The following is a 21639-nucleotide window of genomic DNA, read 5'->3' as shown; positions in this document are numbered from 1 at the left end:
GATGTTGGCAGGTTTCAAGAGTTTTCATTTTCTTTTATTTTTAATGCTTATTTATGTTTGAGAGAGAGAGAGAGAGAGAGAGAGAGAGAGCAAGTGGGGGAGGGGCAGAGGGGAGAGGCAGACACAGAATCTGAAGCAGGCTCTAGGCTCTGAGCTGTCAGCAAAGAGCCTGACATGGGGCTTGAACTCACAAACTGTGAGATCATGACCTGAGCTGAAGTCAGGTGCTTAACTGACTGAGCCACCCAGGCACCCCAAGAATTTTCATTTTCAAGGTTTTCATTGGTCAGTGGAGGGTGGTGGCGGCAGTTTGGGTAACACTGACCAGATGCCCTGAGGACAAGAGCTGAGAGAGAGTAATGGTCCCTGCACCCCTCACCCTTGGGGTCTAAGGGCATTCTCTTCTTAATTTAGCTTAGTTCAGCAAGAATCTGGTTCCGTGGTCTTCCTTATATACCCTGTGCCATCCTAGCACACCTCCCATCTCCTGACGTGTCGGCCACATCATCACCACCTTAGGATCTGTCAACCATGGTCATGATCAGACTCTTTGCAAGCAAATGATCTCTGACTAGGCAGCCTGGAAGCCACTTTTGGAAGTACAGACGTCTGTGGGAAAGCCCAGCCTCACTCTTGCCCTTGACTTACAAGGTTCTTCCCCTTGCTGGAAAGATCCCAAACATCCTCTCTAGTATTTCACATCTCTGCGGTGTATCTCCTGAATTTATCTTTCTGACTTCATCTTCCTTCCTTTCCTCCTCTCTTACTCTGCTTCTGCCGTACCAGCCTCCCTAGTGTCACTCGAACATGACAGGGACATTCTTGCTTCAGCTCCTTGACACCTCCCATCCCCCAGATACCTGTATAGCTTCCTCCCTGCCTCCTTCATCATGAAGTGACCCACAATCTGACCACCCCTATAAAAGTGGTACCTCCTTTCCATCCAGCATGCTCTGCCCCCCCCCATCCAACTTTTCTCTATAACAAACATTACTATCCAAACATTCTCTATATAACTGTTCCATAAATACAGGAATCTTGCCTGCTTTCTTTCACTGTTGGATCCCCAGCCTCTACAACACTTTGTGGCAGAGTGGATGCTCAATAAATAAGTGTTGAGTAAATTAATTTGGTCTAATCCAGTGAAATAAATCCCACTGAGCACAGGCCACTCAGCCCTAGTTCATGGACAAGTGCCTTCCCTTGTCCCCAGGCCTAGTCATGGATTCCAAGCAACACTAAGCAAAGAATTTCTGCTCAAAAATTCACTCATCCATTCAACAATTACTGAACCTCCACTATGTGCCAGGTACTATTACAGGCATTTGTTAAAGCAAACAGTGAGACAGGGAAAGTCCATACCTGCATGGAGGTCACATTCCGGTGAGGAAAACAAACCAACAAATAAATGAGCTTTCCATGAACTGGGACAGATGGTCATTTGTGATTGCTGTGCACTGACGAAGGGGTTTATGGATCCCACTGTCTAGTTTTGACAATGCTAACCCTCACCAACAATGACTAGTGTGTTAGAAAGATTCCTGCAAAAAACCCTAAACAGAAATGTTACTTACTGAACTCACAAGTCACAGAAAGAAACCCTGGTGCTGCAATTTTTCTAGCCTCTAGAGGGAGCTCCTAATCAGCCAAAATAAGATGCCATGGAAAATGCTTTTAGAAAAACAAATGTTTTGAAACATTTCCCTCCCTACGTGACTTTGTTGCCAAAAAGTTCACTTATAAAAATTCTTACAGCTAAACACTTAAAGTTTTGAAAATATAATTTCCTTATATACTTATCACTTATCTCCCACCTTCACCCCCCCTTAAATTTTATTAGTTGTCAGTGTTCTGGACAAAAGAATTAACTAACAAACTGCCAGAAGTATAAAATGCAGGGAGAATGTGATCATTATTATAAGAGATTTCAACATCTGTAGCCAAAACTAAGGGCACAGGGGAACTAAGAAATGATAACAAACAAAATTCATCAGATACATGCAGAACTTGACATCTTTCAAAACGGAGAGCAATCATTTATTTCATACATCCAAGAATATTTACAAAGGGCTGGCATGCACTTGGCCGGCAAAAAGAGCTTAATTTACAATTAAAAAAAAATTTTTTTTAATGTTAATTTATTTTTGAGACAGAGAGACAGAGCGTGAGCAGGGGAGGGGCAGAGAGAGAGGGAGACAGAATCCAAAGCAGGCTCCAGGCTCTGAGCTGTCAGTGCAGAGCCCAATGTAGGGCTCGAACTCATGAACCGTGAGATCATGACCTGAGCTGAAGTTGGACACTTAACCAACTGAGCCACCCAGGCACCCCTCAATTTACAATTATAATCAGTATGTCTAATTATATCAGAAACAAATACGTTAGACATGTTTAAAGTGTTACCTCATTGGAAATTAAGGAAAACCTTTGATGGAAGGTGAAACCAAAATAAAACCACAAACTACAGAAACAGCAAAAAGAAAAAGAAGACTACTTGTTATTTTTTTCTGAAAAGAGACTATTTCCTAATGAAGCCTGGACATGGACAGACTCTCCCAGCCACAAAGCCTTCGTTATTAAGGAAGAAAGACCAAAAATGTGGAAACCCAGTACTCATCCTTTGAATGAAGATAAAAACAAGAACAAAAATGATAGAAGAATCCAAAACAAATGAGGACAAGGGAGATAATACAAAGAAATAAAATTTCAAATTACTGAAACAGACACTCCCCCCCTGCCCCCCCCAAAAATTACAGGAAAGATAAATAAGCTTAAGACCCCCTTATTTGAGGGGTGCCTGGGTGGCTCAGTCCGTTAAGCGTCCGATTGCAGCTCACGTCATGATGTCGCAGTTTGTGATTTTAAGCCTCGCGTCAGGCTCTGTGCTGACAGCTCAGACTCTGGAGCCTGCTTCAGATTCTGTATCTCCCTCTCTCTCTGCCCCTCCCCAGCTTGTACTCTCTCTCTCTCTCTCTCTCTCTCTCTCTCTCTCTCTCTCTCAAGTAAACAAACATTAAAAAAAAAAGACTGGTTATTTGAAAAAGACTAATAAAATATATAAACTTCTATGAACCAGATTAAAAAAAAAGAGAGGGGGTAAAAATATACAAAATAGGAAATGAGAGCTGAGGACTACAGTAAATTTATAATTATTTGGAGAGAGTATTCTGTTCAATTTTATGGCTAACCAAATTTGAAAATATTGAGGAAATGGATGATTTCCTAGCAAAATATAAATGATTAAAATCAACCCAAGAAAAGTTGAAAACTTGAATAGATCAATTACCACAGAAGATTATATTTATTATGTATTAAATATTGCCTGGGAACCAGATGGTTTTATGGCTGAGTTTCATTTAACATTTACAGAGGAGATAATTCCAAATCTATTTAAATGATTCCACATAATAGGAAAAAAGAGGGAAAACTCTCCAATTCCTTTCAGGAAGCCAACTTAACATTCACACCAAACCTGATAAAGATAGGCGCCAAAAAGAAAGCTAGACAGACCAGGGGTTGGCAAACTTTTCCTGTAAAGAGCCAAAGAGTCTATATTTAAGGTTTGCAGGCCATACGGTGTCTGTTGCAAGTACTTAACTCTGTGTTGGAACACAAAGGCAGCCAGAGACATTATGTAAATAGATGAGTGTGGTAGTGTTCCAATAAATCTTTATTATGGACACTGAAATTTGACTCTGACATAATTTCAAGTGTTGCAAAATATTATTATTATTTTGATTTTTTCCCAACCATTTAAACATGTAAAAACCATTCTTAGGTCATGGATTGTACCAAAATTGGCCAGATTTGCTTGGGCAGCTACAGTGGTTTGCTGACCAAGGTAATAGCCCAATTTCACTAATCCATATAAATGTAAAAATGTGAAATAAACATTACCAAGTAGAATCCAGCAATGTCAAAAGAATCGTACAGTGGGATTAAATCAAGTTTATTCCAGGAATGGCTCAATATCAAGAAGAATTAGCATATGTCCTTAGTGAACAATTCAAAGTAAAAATGAACAGCCACTTGGCCAAGTCAATATATGCCTAAAAGGATGCTTATAAAGTTCAGCAGATCTTAGGAACACTCTGCAATAGGAAGAAACTACTTAAAATTGATGAAGACTTATTTTGTTTCAGGCAAACAGCATTCTAAATGGTAAGGGGAAAGAAAACAATTTCCAATAAAATCAGGAACCTGACAGGGATGCCTTCTATCATTCCTATTATGCACAGTGCTTTGGGTCCCACAAACGCAACAGGATGGGAAAATTAGTATAAGTTTTGAAGAGGAAATAAAAACTATTTCCTTCTGTTGCTGATGTGATTGTATACTTTAAAACTCTAAGAGAATCTAATGAGAAAAAACAGTCTATGAGAAATAGTAGAAAATTTGGCATGTGGCCTCATAAAATAAATATATAAAAATCAGCGGTGTTTCTCTGTATTAATAGTAACCAAATGGAAATTCAGTTGGATAAAACATTCTGTCCACAACAACAAACTATTAAATACTTAATAATAAATTAATCTGTAAGGACAATAACAGCATAAGAGAGGGGGGAGCAATACAGGGTCAAAGTTTTTATATACAGTTGAAACTAAATTGTATTAATTTGAGTGGGCTGTCGTAATTTAAGGTGCTAATTGTGATCTTTGGAGTGACACTAACAAAAAATTTAAAAATATATAGTAAAGGAAACAAAAAAGGAATCAAAATGGTAAACTAGAAAACCTAACACAAAAGAAAGCAGTAAAGGAGGAACTGAAAACAACAAGAGGGGTGCCTGGGTGGTTCAGTCGGTTAAGCGTCCGACTTTGGCTCAGGTCATGATCTCATTGTTCATGAGTTTGAGCCCTGCATCAGGCTCTTTGCTGACAGCTCAGAGCCTGGAGCCTGCTTCGGATTCTGTGTCTCCCTCTCTCTCTGCCCCTCCCCTGCTTGTACTCTGTCTCTCTCTCTCTCAAAAATAAACATTAAAAAAATTTTTTTAAATAAAAGAAAGAAAACAACAAGGATATCACACATAGAAAACAGCAAAATGTCAGTTCTTTCTTATCCATGATTACATTAAACAGCTTAAACTCTCCAATCAAAAGCAGAGAATGACAGAATAGATTATAACAAAGAAACATGGTCCAACTATATTGTCTACAAAACACTCTCTTTGTATCCAAGAACACAAACAGATTGAAAGAGGAAGGATGGAAAAAGATACTCCAGGAAAACCGTACCAAAAGAGAGCTGGGTAGATATACTAATATCAGATACAGTAGAGTCTAAGACAAAAATCGTATAAAAAACAAAGACGTTATCTAGTAATAAGAGAGTCAATCTATCAAGAATAGGTTATAATTATAGGGGCGCCTGGGTGGCTCAGTCGGTTAGGCATCTGACTCTTGATTTCAGCTCAGGTCTTAATCTCGGGCCAGTGAGTTCAAGTCCCGAATTGGGCCCTGCGCTGGGTGTGAAGCCTCCTTAAGATTCTCTTTCCCTCCCTCTGCTCCTCTCCCCCACTTGCACAAGCTCTCTCTCTCTCTCAAAAAAAAAAAAATGTAATAATTATAAACATATATGAAAGTAACAAAAGTCTCAAAATATAGGAAGCAAAACCTGACAGAAATCAGTGGAGAAATAGAAAGTTCAACAATAATAGTTGGAGACTAATCATTTGATCAATTAGACAAAAGATACTAGGGAAAGAGAAGATTTAGACATCACTATATAGCAACCAGACCTGACAGACATCTAGAGAACACCCCTCCCAACAACAGCAGAACACCATTCTCCTCGAAGGCATGTAAAACATTCTTCAGGACAGAACATATATTAGGCCACAAAACAAATCTCAATGAATTTAAAAAGGTTGAAATCATACAGAGTATCTTCTCTGACCACATGGAATGAAAATAGAAATATATATATATATAGTAGAATGTTAATAAAAATAATAGAAGGAAATCTGGAAAATTCACCACTCTGTGAAAATCAAAACCACACTTTATTTAAAAAATTTTTTTTTTAAGTTTATTTATTTTTGACAGAGAGAGAGTGCAAGCATGAGCTGGGGAGGTGCAGAGAGAGAGGGAGACACAGAATCTGAAAAAGGCTCCAGGCTCTAAGCTGTCAGCAAAAGAGCCTCACGCGGGGCTCGAATCCATGAACTGTGAGATCATGACCTGGGCCGAAGTTGGACACTTAACCTACTGAGCCACCCAGGGGCTCCAAAAACACACTTTAAAAATTTTTTTTTTTCAACGTTTATTTATTTTTGGGACAGAGAGAGACAGAGCATGAACGGGGGAGGGGCAGAGAGAGAGGGAGACACAGAATTGGAAACAGGCTCCAGGCTCCGAGCCATCAGCCCAGAGCCCGACGCGGGGCTCGAACTCACGGACCGGGAGATCGTGACCTGGCTGAAGTCGGACGCTTAACCGACTGCGCCACCCAGGCGCCCCCAAAAACACACTTTAAGAAAAAGAATATTTATTTATTTTGAGAGAGAGTGTGTATGCACGTTCAAGAGTGGAGGAGGGGGAGAGAGAGAGGGAGAGAAAGAGAATCCCAGGCAGGCTCCACCGTTGTTAGTCCAGAGCCTGAAGCCCGAGGCCCATGTGGAGCTCGATCTTACAAACCATGAGATCATGACCTGAGCCGAAATCAAGAGTCAGACATTCAAATGACTGAGCCACCCAGACAACCCCTACTAAAAACACACTTAAAAAAAATTTTTTTTAATGTTTATTTATTTTTGAGAGAGAAAGACAGAGCATGAGTGAGTGAGGGGCAGAGAGAGACGGAGACACAGAATCTGAAGCAGGATCCAGGCTCTGAGTTGCCAGCACAGAGCACGACGCAGGGCTCAAACTCACAAACCAGGAGATCATGATCTAAGCTGAAGTTGGATGCTTAACGGACCGAGCCACACAGGTGCATGCCCCAAAAAACATACTTTTAAATAACTAGTGGGTCAAAAAGAAATCCCAAGGAAAATTAGAAAATACTTTTATATGATTAAAAACAAAACACAACATCCCAAAATGGATGGGATATAGCAAAAGCAGTGCTCAGAAGGAAATTTATAGCTGTGAATGCCTCCATTAAAAAAAGAAGAAATATCTCAGGGCACCTGGCTGGCTTAGTCATAATAGTCACTGAGAGTCACTCAGTGACTCAGTGGCTCTCAGAATAGTCAAGAGAGTCACTCTTGATCTCAGGGTCATAAGTTTGAGCCCCACATTGGGCATACTTTACTTAAATAAATAAACTTAAAAAAAAAGAATATCTCAAATTAATAACCTTCCACCTCAAAAAACTAGAAAAAGAAGAGCAAACTAAATGCAAATAGGGCAGAAATAATAAAGATTAGAGCTAAGATGAACAGAATAGAAAATAAGATAAACAATAGATCAATAAAACCAAGTTGATTCTCTAAAAAGACCAACAGATTGACAAGCCTTTAGCTAGACTGAAAACTCACATTAGTAAAATCAGGAATGAAAGTGGGGACCTTATAGAATAAAAAGATCATGAGAATCTTACAAACAATTTGCTATACCAGCAAATTAGATAACCAAGGGGAAATGGGCAAATTCCTAGCCACACACAAACAACCAAAACTGACTGAAGAAGAAATAGAAAATCTGAATGGGCCTGTAACAAGGAAAAAGATTGAATCAACAGTTTAAAAACTTCTAATAAAGAAAAGCCCAGGGCCAGCCGACTTTATTGGTGAATTTTATAAAACATTAAAGAAGAACTGATACCATTCCTTCTAACATTCTTCCCAAAAACAGAAGAGAAGAGAATCTTCCTAACTCATTCCTTGAGGGCAGCACTTCCATGATGCCAACTCCTGACAAAGATACCATAAGAAAAAAACTCTAAAGACCAATACCAATTATGAGTACAGATGCAAAAACTTCAAAAAAAAAAAATCAGGAAATCAAATCCAAAAACATATTAAAAGGATTATACAATGGGACCTAATGGGATTTATCCCAGGAATGGGAGGAAGGCAAGTGCAACAGATGAAAATCAATGTTAATAAAGGGGAAAATCACATGATCATCTCAATTGATACAGAAAAAGAATTGACAAAATCTAGTATCTTTTCATGATAAAAGCATTCAATAACCTAGGAGTAGAAGGAAATTTCTCAACTTGATAAAGGGCAGCTATGGAAAACCCACAACTGACATTGTTCTCAATGGTGAAAGACTGAAAAGTTTTTTCTCTAAGATGAGGAATAAGACCAAGATAATCTGCTTTCATCACTGTTATTCAACATCACACTGGAAGTTTTAACTAAGGCAATTAAACAAGAAAGAGAACTAAAATGCATCCAAGTTAGATGAACCATGGGTTTGGGCCCTGCATCGGGCTCTCCGCTGTCAGCACAGAGCCTGCTTCAAATCCTGTCCCCCCCTTTCTCTCTGCACCTGCCCCATTCACACACTCTCTCTCTCTCAAAGTAAATAAACCTAAGCAATTGTTTAAAAAGAATAAAAATACTTAGGAATAAATTTAACCAAGCAGGTGTAGGACTTGTAGACTTAAAACTATAAAACACTGAAAGAAATGAAAGGAGACCTAAGTATATGGAAAGATATTCTGTGTTCATGGGTCAGAAGACTTAATATTCTCCAAATTGATTTACAGATTCAATGCAATACCTTTCATTCTCACTGCCCTTTTTTTTTTTTTTTACAGAAACGGAAAGCTCAGATGGAATTGCCAAGGTGTCAGAATAGCCAAAATGATCTTGAAAAAGATAAAGTTGGAGGACTCAAACTTCTCAATTTCAAAGCTACAGTGATCAAGATAGTATGGTACTATCTAGATATGTAGATCAATGGATTAGAATTGAAAGACCACAAATAAACCTATAGATTTATGTTCAATTGATTTTTCTTTTATTTTTTTAATTTTCTAAGTTTATTTATTTTTTGAGAAAGAGAGAGCAAGAGCAGGGGAAGGGTAGAGAGAGAAGGGGACAGAGGATCTAAAGCAGGCTCAGCAGAAAGCCCAGTGTGAGGCTTGAACTCAAGAACCACGAGATCATGACTTGAGCCAAAGTCAGAGGCTTAACCAACTGAGCCACCCAAGAGCCCCTGTGTTCAACTGATTTTTCAACAAGGACACCAAGACTCAGGGGAAAGGATATTCTCTTCAGCAAACGCTGCCTGGACAACTGGGTAACCCTCTGCAAAAGCATGGAGTTGCATTCTTGTCTCACAGCATATACAAATATTAACTCATAATCGATTGAAGTCCCAAAGGTAAGAGATAAAACTATAAAACTCTGAGAAGAAAACACAGGAGTAACACTTTATGAGCTTGGATTTGGCAGTGGATGGATTCTTAGCTCTAGCACTGAAGTATAAGCAATGGAAGAAAAATAGATAAATTGGATGTCAACAGAATTAAGAACTTTTGTGCACCAAACGTCATTATATAAAAAAGGAAAAAACAACCTACAAAATGGAAGAAAATATTTTTTTTAATTTTTTTAATGTTTATTTATTTTTGAGAGAAACAGAGACAGAATGCGAGTGGGTTAGGAGCAGAAAGAGAGAGAGACACAGAAGCAGAAGCAGGCTCCAGGCTCTGAGCTGTCACACAGAGCCCAACGCGGGGCTCGAACTCACAAGCTGTGAGATCATGACTGAGCCGAAATCAGACGCTCAACCAACTGAGCCACCCAGGTGCCCCAAGAAAATATTTTCAAATCAAATATCTGATAAGGACCTAGAGTCCAGAATATATAAAGACGTCTTACAACTCAACAATGAAAAGACAAAGAAGCCAATTAAAAAGTGGTCAGTGGACATGAATAGACATTTCTCCAAAGAAAAATACGCAAATGCCCCCAAAGCACATGTTCAACATCATCTGGCAAATGCAAATCATAACCTCAATGAAATGCTATAATTTTAAAAAGTGGGAAATAACAAGTGTTGGCAAGGATATGGAGACTGGTGGGAATGTAAAATGGCCTGGATGCTGTGGAAAACAGATTGGCAGTTCCTCAGAAAGTTAAACACAGAATTCCCACATGACCCAGCAATTCCACTCCTAGGTATATAGCTAAAAGAACTAAAAACAGGTGCTCAAACCAATACTTGTACACAAATGCTCAGAGCAGTACTATTGACAATCACCAAAGAGCGAAAAACACTAACATATCTGCCAATTTATGAGTGGATACACAAAATGTGGTATATCCATGCAAGAAAATAGTAGTTAGCCATAGAAAGGAATGAAGTACTGATACATATTAGAACACGGATGAACCTTGAAAACATGCAAAGTAAAAGAAGCCAGTCATAAAAGGCCATTTATTCTCTCATTCCATTTATAAGAAACATCTGGAATAGGCAACTCCATACAGACTAAAAGCAGATTAGTAGCTGCCAGGGTCTGGGGTGACAGAAGGGTAAGGGGAAATGACTGTGTAATGGATACACGGTTTATTGGGGGGGAGGGGGCAAAATTAGAATTAAAACAAGCCGAGGGGCGCCTGGGTGGCTCAGTTGGTTAACTAGATAGCAGTGATAGCAGTGATGGTTGTATAACATGGCACATGTACTAAAAGCCACTCAATTATACACTTTAAAATGGTTAAGGGGTGCCTGGGTGGCTCAGTCGGTTAAGCAACAAACTCTTTTTTTTTTTTTTTAATTTTTTAAATGTTTTTTTAATTTATTTGAGAGAGAGAGAGCCAGAGAGAGAGAGAAAGAGAGAGAGAGAGAGAGAGAGAGAGAGAGAGCGAGCAGGGGAGGGGCAGAGAAAGAGAGAGACACAGAATCCAAAGCAGGCTCCAGGCTCTGAGCTGTTAGCACAGAGCCCAATGCGGGGCTCAAACTCACGAACCATGAGATCATGACTCAAGCTGAAGTCAGACACTCAACCAACTGAGCCACCCCGGCGCCCCCAGCAACCAACTCTTTGTTTTGGCTCAAGTCATGATCTCAGGATTTGAGATCAAGCCCCGTGTTGGGCTCCGTGTTGGGTGTGGAGCCTGCTTAAGATTCTTTCTCTTCCTCTAACGCTTGTGCTGTCTCTCTAAATAAACAAAATAATAAAATGGTTAAAACGGTCAATTTTATGTTATGTAATTTTTACCTCAATTAACTTAAAAAAATACATAAAACACACAAAACGGTTTTATATTTCCTTAGGCACATGGATGTACCGTGTCTATATAACTAATTGTCCAGGATACTCTCCAAGCTGGAATTAGTACTAATGCCAAGAAGGATTGCTAAGGGATATTTTAGCTTGAAATATATGAATTAAAAAGAAATTATTTTTAATAGAAAATGTAAATTAGTCTGTGCATGGTATAAATTCTGGAGGAAGAGCTTTGGAGGCAAATTTCATGGGAAATCCACTTTCCACCTTACATGTTTCTGCATTATTTGAAATGTTAGCAACATATGTACCATTTTATAATCAGATCAAGAAATCAAGCAAGGAAGAGAAGAGAGCCGGAAGCTGGGGAGCGGAGGGGACTGATGAACTAGAGACCAAGGCTCGAGGTCTGTAATCTTACCTCTCGGCCCCATCTGCTGCCACTTTGTGAATACCTATAAAAGCATGAACATAAAAGGGGCCAGCAGGTTCTCCCAGAGACTTCTAAGAAGGAGACAAAGCCAAGGTATTCTGGCAACAACACACCTAGGCCAGAGTGGGGTAGGGGAGAGACTCACAAGGAATAGTGGGATCTGACACCCTGATCATGGCAACCTGGCCCAGATGGACTGAGCCTCCGAACACTGGCCATGCCCACAGCCTGTGGATCCCTTCTGCAAAATCTGGTGGACAGGACTGGGAGTGGATAGATGCCTGATGCCAGGACCAATAGCTGAGTGCAGCGATGGAGGCCTTTAAGACACTGATAGCAGCTCTCTGCTCACCCAGACTGACAGTCATTAAAGGAAGCAACAGAGTCTGCTCCAGAGGACTTTTTACATGATGCAAAGAGCTTGTGTGGCTGACAAGAGGGACAGAACCTCTGAGACACCCCAATGGCCAATGCCATGGCCATGAGAATGAGCGTTCACACAAGGTCTCAAATACACATAAACAGGAGCCACAGACAGTGCATAGCCCAACAAGCAGCGGATGCCTAGCAAACCCTCATGCAGAAAAATGAATGCTAACACGCATGCTAAAGCCAGAGCCACAATGGCCTTCCAGATCCCAAAGGACGCCCGGCATCTCTGCATCACCTGCGTCCGCACTTCCAGTCCCAAACCTGATCCTGGAATCGCAGCTTTCTGTGAGCTCCCAGGAGACCTGGCTGCACAATTGCATTCTTACACACGGCAGGGCAGATCCAGGTTTTGTGGGGCCTGAGGCTTATATAATTTGGAAGGCCTACTTTAAGAAAAAGAATACAAAATTACAGGCTTGAAATTGGCAAGTGAATAATGAAGGACAAATAAAGAAATTACAACAAATTGTAAATTCTCAAAAGTTGGCAAATACCAAAGCATGGCATCATGTATATATTAGCTCACCTTCCCACCTCTATCATGCTTTTCCTACATCTTTTTGCAGCATAACCTTTGATTACTTCTGAATATGATGATTTTGTAATACCATTTTTTTAAATTTTTTTTTTCAACGTTTATTTTATTTTTGGGACAGAGAGAGACAGAGGATGAACGGGGGAGGGGCAGAGAGAGAGGGAGACACAGAATCGGAAACAGGCTCCAGGCTCTGAGCCATCAGCCCAGAGCCTGACGTGGGGCTCGAACTCACGAACCACGAGATCGTGACCTGGCTGAAGTCGGACGCTTAACCGACTGCGCCACCCAGGCGCCCCTGTAATATCATTTTTGATAAAACTTATTTATTATAGATACTCAGGATGCCATGAAGTAAAGTATGATTTCTCATGCTGACTTACACACTGTTTGTTCTGAGTAGCTCTGCTAGTTGCTGCACTGAAATCACAGGAATTCTGATCAATTTCCTTTCACAAAATTCAAGCCAAAATAAGAGAAAAGTATGGCATGTTTATAATGGTCTCACTGCATTAGCAGGTATATTCCCGACAAGACAGAACCTCAGTTTTAAGCGGGCATCAGTGAGAACAGAATCTTCCAGTTACGGTTTTACATGTCTAACAAGAGGAAGAACTTTCTACAGAGCAGCTTTTATCTCCATACTTTTCAAGCCTCCGTTTTCCTCCCCCGCCCACCTACTTCTGGTGCCTGGCGCTGTAGGGCATGTTCATATCACCGTAGCAGCATGTGTCGCTGCATCTTCTTACCATGACACAGTAACTGGTGAGAGCCTTCCTGGAAGCCATTTCTAGTGGAATGGTTGGCAAGGATGTATCTATTCCCCACGGCGACTGTGAACGACATAAATCTGTCTCATTTAACCAAGTACGCATATCCCAGCTCTGTTTCTCCTTAGTCATGTCCCAAAAAGGGCTGCAGCCACTCCAACACCACCCAGTAGAAGAGTGACAGAGGTGGTCAGACAGGGGGAGACAGAGGGCCTCTTCAACTGTCTTGCTTTCACAAATTTTACATGAAAGCATACTAGCCTGTGAATGCACTGTTTGGAGGCCCTCCCACGGGCTCTGACACTTAAGCTTCTGGAAATCCAAACTGGCTAGGAGTATTCCTAAGTAAAACCCCTTACTTGAAGGAAAGCTGCATGAGTCTCTTATTGCTGCCACCAACAGGAACAGAAACAAGTGACTGGAAAGTGTAGAAAGAGCAAGACTTAAGAGGCTAGTTGGGTCTGCGAAATATACTGCAAGCAAGAGATAACGGCCGACCTCCAAAATGATGGGAATTAACAAGTGAGGGGACTGGTCAATCCGGAAGGAGGCACGAACAAGAGGAGAGAGGAGAGAGATGTGGCAAAAATGTGGATGGACAGGACCTGATGAGGGAGGAGACCTGTGTGCAGGTGGGCGGAGTCTAACGGGGGGGGGGGGTGACTAACAGTTGAGGGCGGGGCTAAAGACTAGGGTGGCCTGATAAATGAGTGGACTCTGAAGACCAGGGCCATGGACACACAAAATGTGAGTAACACCCACACGGAAAGGGTCTGCCTGACAGATAATAAGCAGTGACTACTGATGAGTGGGGGACTGGAAATAAGATGAATGGGCCTGGAAATGGGAGGGCAGGGCCACCTGTGCCAGGCCCCCTTTCTACCCAGCACCACAGATGGGGACAGAAATGGGAGGGTACCCCAATGAGCATCTCCGTGTTCTTCCCTCCCCTGATCAGTTAGAGAACGCAGCCGTAAAGATTCAGTCATGGTGGCGTGGCAACATGGTGCGCCGGACGTTACTGCACACAGCACTCAGGGCCTGGGTCATCCAGTGCTGGTGGAGGTCGATGCAGGCCAAGATGCTGGAGCAGAGACGGCGCCTGGCACTAAGACTCTACACCTGCCAGGAGTGGGCAGTGGTGAAAGTGCAGGCACAGGTTCGGATGTGGCAGGCTCGCAGACGATTTCTTCAGGCACGCCAAGCAGCCTGCATCATCCAGTCTCACTGGCGCTGGCATACCAGTCAAACCCGGGGTCTGATCCGGGGCCGCTATGAGGTCAAAGCCAGCCGGCTGGAACTTGACATCGAAATTCTCTTGACCTAGGGCACTAGTAGAGCCAAAGAGACTGGATCTCTCTTCCAATAAAGACACTTAACTGAGCATACTCTTGCTCTTTGGAAATTAGAGCCATAAAAGAGGGATCAGCCCATCCCAGGGTACCCCACTCTAGGCCCGTACTCTTTTTTTTAATTTTTTTTTTTGCAACGTTTATTTATTTTTGGGACAGAGAGAGACAGAGCATGAACGGGGGAGGGGCAGAGAGAGAGGAAGACACAGAATCGGAAACAGGCTCCAGGCTCCGAGCCATCAGCCCAGAGCCTGACGCGGGGCTCGAACTCACGGACCGCGAGATCATGACCTGGCTGAAGTTGGACGCTTAACCGACTGCGCCACCCAGGCGCCCCATCTAGGCCCTTATTCTTAATGCAAATCTGACCCATCCTGGACCCAGAAGAGACCCCAGGACCCAGGACAGGCTCTGACACCTCAGCCAGCCTGACCCCAGCTCTCTCCACAAGCAGGGTTAGGCACTGGGCTTTATTTTTCTGCTGCCCCTCCCCAGGCATCTCCATTCAAGATAGGACACCAGAGAGTCAGGCTGCAGCCAGAGCCAGCTGGGAAGACCAGGATTCCACAGGCCTATGCTAGGCAGGGTCCTCAGGGCCAGTGCAGTGTTTGACAGGGAGCCAGGAAGACAGGGCACCCAGCTGAGCAACAGCAGGACAGGAGCTGTGCCTCACTGGGGGATAGTCAGCCAGAGCTAGCCTCTGGGGAAGACCAGGACAGGAGCCCAGGAGCAGCAGCTGTGCCTGCCGCTTCCACCACCAGGGGTTGAGAGACAAGGTTTCCCTCCCCTCTGCTGGCCACTTCCTGGGAAAACCAGGCACTGTGGGGGAGGGGAGAGAGAGCCCAGGGAGGTAGGGCTGAGGAAACAAGCAGAGGGAGTCCAAGGGTAGGCAAGGACTGTCCCTATACCACTGGAAGTCATTGGTTTAGGGATATGACCTCTAAATCTTACCACATCTTCAGAAGCAGCTCTTCTGGCCTCCCCCCAAGATCCACTGTATTTGCCCCAACCCTCCCACAGATGGCCACGCCCCCTGCAGGGCCTGTCTCAGGAGCTGATGGCCTGTGCTGGCTGAATTTCTTGCTAACTCTCAGCACCTAGGCTCAGCCCTGTCTCTGTCTCTCACAGCCTCTGCTTGGATGCTCAAGGTCCCTCAGATATTTGTCTCTGAACCTGTCTCCCAGAAGCCTGAGGCTCATGACCCTCCCCAGGTGTCTGCAATGGGTGGCCTTGCCTGAGGGGTGGGAGGAAGTGTACAGAAATCAGAGGTCCTCAGGGGCCTTGCATCTGGGTAAGGCTTCCCCTTTCCTCAGGGGTGTGCGTGCGTGCGTGTGGGGCTCAGGGGAGGGTGTTTCCAGAACAGCTATGGCAGAGACGGGGATTCAGGGATCAGTCTGACACCCATTGCCTCCAGTAGCTGCAGGTGGCAGTGATGCAGCCATAGCTTGCTCTTCCAAAGGAACCCCTCCAGGAGCTCTGGACACAGCTCTCATCTGCCCGCCTCGCTGGCGTGAGAGGTAGGAGACTCGCTAGGTCTGCATGCTGAATATGACAGAATTCTGCATGACTTTCCCTGTAGGCACCACCCCTGCAGCGAGAGATGGTTAAAACCCAGGCTGGCAAGGCTTTACGTCTCTGATTCTCAACCTATGTTTCATTGGAATCCCCTAGGACACAAAACATACCAATGCCTGGGCACATCCAGAGATCCTACTTTTACTGGTCCGTGGAGAGGCCTGGACATTGGAATTTAATGTGCAACCATGATTTGAAAACCGTTGAGTTAAGCCCTTCCCAGCTCAGGTAATATAGCCCACTAGGCCCATGTGGTCCTACCTGGGGATGGTGATGCAGAATTCCAAACTGCTCACCAGGCTCAAGGTAATTAAGGCTTTCCACTCTGCGATGAGCTAAGAATGCAAAGTAAAACAGGGATTCAGAGGGAGAGCTCCTTTGGTGGAAAATTCTTGGAAGCAAGAAAACACAGGTAGCTGGGGCTGGGATGGGGAGAGGCTGTTGGGGGGAAAATATGTGGGGCCTCTTATCCCCAGAGACAGGACCCCAGGAATATGGCACCATTCCTGTGTGAGCAGTGGAGACTCAGGGACCAGCCCAAGAAGGCCAAGGTTCATCCAAGGTCTAAACTACCACCTTGGGTGTCCCTCTAATGGCCGGGGGTCTTGAGAACCGGAGGTGTCTGGACCTGTGGGTGTTGGGCAACAGACAGCCTGAGGCAGAAGAAATCAATGAGACATAGGATGGGAATCCACAGAGAGGATCTCCTTTAGCAGCCAGGTCTGTGGCTAGAGTCGGCCTGGATTGGTGGAGACACCCAGAGCTCCTCAGCAGAGGTGAGGCTGTAGGTGGGGCTTTCAGAGTCAGACCTCTCAAACCCTCACAGAACATCACAGAACTTCCCTTCTCTTCCCCATCATCATTGAGAATTGAGCTGGAGAAGGAACTCTCCCTGAGAATACACTGAAACACTAGAAGTAGGGATGGGGGGGAGGGGGAGACGCTTGTAGCCTTGGGGCAGGAGTGGTCCTGAGCACACTCTGGGGGACTTTGTATCCCCATTCTTGCTCTTTCCCCAAGTGACATTGTGTCCCCAAGAGATATTGCCCTAGGCCTGATCAACAAAGAAATATACTGACCTTCAGACTGGCCCAGCATACTAGGCCCCTAAGAAGATAGTTCAGCAAGTAAGGGCCCATCTCCTACTGGTCCCTTGCAGCTCTGAAAAAGGATTCCCAGATGGCATTTCATTCTTGCTCCCAGGATGCTCACCCCATGCTCTCAAGCCCCTCACCTGATACATCTCCAATCTCAGTTCTGATTCCACCATTCAGGGCCTCCATCCTGTCTTGTCTTCTGCTTCTCTCTGTCCCACATGGCAAACCCAAAATGAGATGGCGCAGTGCAATTACAAGATTTGCAGTACAGATACAGTAATTAAGATAGTGCAGTATTGTTGAAAGAATAGATCAATGGAACAGAAGAGAGAGCCCAGAAATAGACTCACACAAATATAGTCAACTGAACTTTGAAAATGGAGCAAAGGCAATCCAATGGAAAGGTTTTTTTTCAATGAATGATGTTAAAAAACAACATCCACATGCAAAAAAGGTGAAGCTAGACACAGACCTTACACTTTTTACAAAATTAACTCAAAATGGATCACAGAAGTATAATACTCCGAGAGCCATGAAAGAATTGATAAGCTGGACCTCATTAAAATAAAAGCTTCTGTTCTGCAAAAGACAGTGGTTATGAGACATAAGAAAAGAAACCACAAACTGGAAGAAAATGTTTGCAAAAGACAGTTGATAAAGATTTGTTATCTAAAATGTACAAATAACCCTGAAAACTTAATAATAAGAAAATGAACAACTCATTAAAAATGAAGAAAAGACCAAGCAGACACTTCACCAGAAAAGAGGTACGGATGGCAAACTAGCATATGAAAATATATTCAACATAATACATTATTAAAGAATTGAAAATTAAAACAATAATGAAATAACCCTACACATCTATTAGGAAGTCAAAAATCCAAAACACTGACAACACCAAATGCTGGCTAAGATGTGGAGCAACAGGAATGCTTATTCAATGCTGGTGGGAATGCTAAATGGCACACCCACTCTGGAGGACAGTTTGGTGGTTTAATACAGAACCAAACATAGGCTCCCTATATGATCCAGCAATTCAGCTTCTTTGTATTTACTCAAGTGAGTTGAACACTTATGTCTACACAAAAATCTGCATATGAATGTTTATAGCAGTTGTATTCACAATTGTCAAAAGTTGAAGGCAACCAAGAAGACTTTCCAATGGGTAACTGATAAACTTACTGCGGTACATCCATACCACAATGGAATATTTAGTGAAGAAACAAGCTGTCAAGCCACAGAAAGACATGGAGGAATTTTGAACTTAAATCTGAAAAGGTAACATATTGCATGATTCCAACTATATGACATTCTGGAAAAGGCAAACTATGGAGACAGTAAATGGTTGGCAGGTGTCTGGTGGAGGGAATGAGGGATGAACAGGTGAAACCATAGGAGCATTTTATTCTGTATGATACTATAAATGCAGACACATAAATTATGTATTTGTCAAAAACCAGAGAACTACAAAACACAAAGTGAGCTCTGATGTAAACCATGGGCTTTAGTTAATAATAATGCAGCAATACTGGTTTGTCAATTGTAATAAATGTACCACGCTAATGCAAGATGTTAATAATAAGCTAAACTGTGTGCAGCAGGATGAGGAGCAGGGAGCCCATGGGACCTCTATTTTCTGCTCAATTTTTCCATAAACCTAAAACTGCTTTAAAATGAAAGGCTGTTAATATAAAAAATAAGAGGCATAATGACTAGAACAAAAGTACTAAAGCTGTCTGCATTTGTAAACAGCTTGATTGTATACATAGAAAGTCATTAAGTATCTACTTGAACACCTACTCGAATATGTGAGTTTAGTACAGTCATGGGATATAATGTCAATATACAAAAATCAATTGTCCAAAGAAGGTATATAAATGGCCAACAAGCACATGAAAAGATGTGCAGCATCACTAATCATTAGGGAAATGCAAATCAAAACCATGATAAGATATCACTTTGTATACATTAGGATATGAAGACTTTTCCGAAAAAAACCAACAAACAAAAAAACCCAAAATAGCAAGTGTTGGCAAGGATGTGGAGAAATTGAAAAGTCTGTGCATTGCTGGTAGGAATGCAAAATGGTACAGCTATTGTAGAAACTTGTATGGCAATTCTCAAAATATTAAAAATGGAATTACCATGTGACCCAGCAAGTCCAGTTCTGGGTATACACCCAAAAGAAGTGAAAGGAGAAATTCAACAGATAGTATGACCCATGGTTATAGCAACATATTCACAATAACCAAAAGGTAGAAGCAACCCAAGTGTCCATTGATAGATGAATGCATAAACAAAATGAGCACATATGGAATGTTATTCTGCCCTCAAAAAGAAGGAAACATCAACATATTTTATAATATGAATGAATCCTGAGAACATAATGCTAAATGAAATAAGCCAGTCACAAAAGAGCAAATACTATTATGATTCCTCTTATATGAAACTTCAAGAGTAGCCAAATTCATAGAGACAGAAAGTAGAATGGTGTCTGCCAGGGGGAGGGGGAGGAGGGAATGGGAAATCAGTGTTTAATGGATACAGAGTCACGTGGAGAAGATGAAAAAGATGGATGGTGGTGATGGTTACATAACAGCATGAATATATTTAATCCCATAGAAACATTCTCTTAAAAATAGTTAAAAGGGCAAATTTTATGTCATGTATATTTTACCACAGTAAAAAAGTAAATTATAACTAACAAAAAACTGGAAAATGAAATTAAACTTAAATAAGCATTTCCAACAGCATCAAAAAAAAAAAAATCAAATGCCTAAGAAACAGAAATAGAAGATTTCCATGCTGAAAACTACACAACATTGCTGAGAGAAATTAAAGAAGACTGAAATAAATGAAAAAATATGCCATATTCATGAATTGAGTGACAATATTGCTAAGATTACAGTTTCCCACAAATTGATCTATATATTCAATACAATCCCAAACAAAATTCCAGAAGATTGTTTTTGTGCAACTTAAAAGGCTGATTCTAAAACCTATGTTGAAAAGCAAAGGACCTAGAACAGCCAAGACAGTCTTGAAAAAAATCAAATAAAATTGAAGAGCTTACCTCACCTGACCTCAAGCCTTACTAGAAAGCTACAGTAATTAAGACAGTGTGGTGTTTATTAAGATAAATAGATCAATGAAACAAAATAGAATCTGGAAACAGTCTCACCCATTTGTGGTCAACTAGTATGATCTAAGTCCTAAATGTAAAAGCTAAAAATAAAGTTTCTAGGAAAAAAAAAAAAGGAATGTAGTGATATCCATGAAAATGACACAGTGGATGGCTCCTAGGCCCATTCCTCCATAGAAACATCAAAAAGTCAAACAAAAACTATCAAAACCAACTTTGTCAGAACTCTACAAAATAGTCAAAAGTTTACAGCAACCAAATGAATGCTGATTAAAGAAAAAGGCAATTTAAAAACAGTAGGAAGACTTTGTGGAATTTTTACTTGCCATTGTCCCATCCCTCCTCTTCAGAATGAGGGCTGTCTTGCAGATGGCAGCCCAGTGTGGGACCTGGTTACTGATTCCAGAGCAGAGCAGACCACAGAATCATGTTTGCTGGTCTAATCTGTCTAGGTGTTACCTGAAGGACTAATGCAAGGCACCTGCCTTTGGTTTGCCAATCTCAGAGCTCATCTGGGGTGGAAAAGCAGTAAGCGTTCCTGGAACAATGTAAGGCAAATGAACAACCTCAGCTGTTTGGGGGAAAAGATTATATATTAGGCACACAACAGAGTGCTAAAAGCCTCATGGGAAAATCTGGGTGTAGTTTCCTTCAGAAATTAAGGCATTCAAAGTGCCTGTGTGTACTGGGAAATTAAAAAAGCCATGTTCATGACCAGGGCAAGACTTATGCTCAGAAGACACCTGCAAAGACCTAAATCTTTCATCCCTGTCTCATCCCTAAGCTGTCTGGAAGCAAAGACTAACGCAAATGGCCAGGCTAAATGGCCTGGCTAAGTGTTGAGGGAGTGTCCCAGTGCAGAATCAACTTGCAAAAAGTAGGAGAGTTCTTTTTTCTTCTCTCTCCTGGAATTCAAGAAATTTTCCAATAAATCACTAGCTGAACACAGGTAAAGGAAGACAGACTTCAGAGACCACACATTACAAAGAACATAGACTTGGGGAGCTTGGGTGGCTAAGTCGGTTGAGCATCCAACTTTGGCTCAGGTCATGATCATATGGTTCATGGGTTCAAGCCCCGTGTTGGGTTCACTGCTGTCAGCATGGAGCCCACTTTGGATCCTCTGTCCTCTTCTCTCTTTGCCCCTACTCCATACACATGCATGCA

The 21639-nt window shown here is 42.1% G+C and overlaps 2 protein-coding genes and 1 long non-coding RNA gene across 10 annotated transcripts in view; 2 read left to right on the top strand and 1 right to left on the bottom strand.

Moving 5' to 3' along the window:
• Positions 1 to 8903, top strand: part of LOC109495823 — a 33734-nt gene extending 24831 nt beyond the window's left edge. For all 6 annotated transcript variants that reach the window (XR_002739883.2, XR_006593090.1, XR_006593092.1 and 3 more), the window contains exon 5: positions 8713 to 8903. This is a non-coding gene — a long non-coding RNA (uncharacterized LOC109495823). The remainder of the gene's footprint in view (positions 1 to 8712) is intronic.
• Positions 1 to 21639, bottom strand: part of LOC111556205 (IQ domain-containing protein F2) — a 109115-nt gene that overhangs the window by 72761 nt on the left and 14715 nt on the right. The window contains exons 2-3 of one of the 3 annotated variants that reach the window (XM_045050869.1): positions 17468 to 17539; positions 16495 to 16568 (exon numbers count right to left, since the gene is read on the bottom strand). In XM_045050869.1, the coding sequence (XP_044906804.1) occupies positions 16495 to 16568; positions 17468 to 17516 (123 nt within the window). In that variant the 5' untranslated portion in view covers positions 17517 to 17539. Of the gene's footprint in view, positions 1 to 16494; positions 16569 to 17312; positions 17395 to 17467; positions 17559 to 21639 lie in introns of all 3 variants that reach the window. The other 2 variants (XM_045050866.1, XM_045050870.1) reach the window with 2 other exon arrangements.
• Positions 13988 to 14690, top strand: IQCF6 (IQ motif containing F6). The gene is made up of 2 exons (XM_003982281.5): positions 13988 to 14053; positions 14265 to 14690. The coding sequence occupies exons 1-2, from the start codon at positions 14039 to 14041 to the stop codon at positions 14631 to 14633; spliced, it is 384 nt and encodes a 127-aa protein (XP_003982330.2). The 5' UTR covers positions 13988 to 14038; the 3' UTR covers positions 14634 to 14690.

Source organism: Felis catus, chromosome A2, assembly GCF_018350175.1.
Source record: "Felis catus isolate Fca126 chromosome A2, F.catus_Fca126_mat1.0, whole genome shotgun sequence".
Taxonomy (NCBI): Eukaryota; Metazoa; Chordata; class Mammalia; order Carnivora; family Felidae; genus Felis; species Felis catus.
Note: the sequence above shows the minus strand (reverse complement) of the source record. Positions and strands in the feature narration are given on the sequence as shown.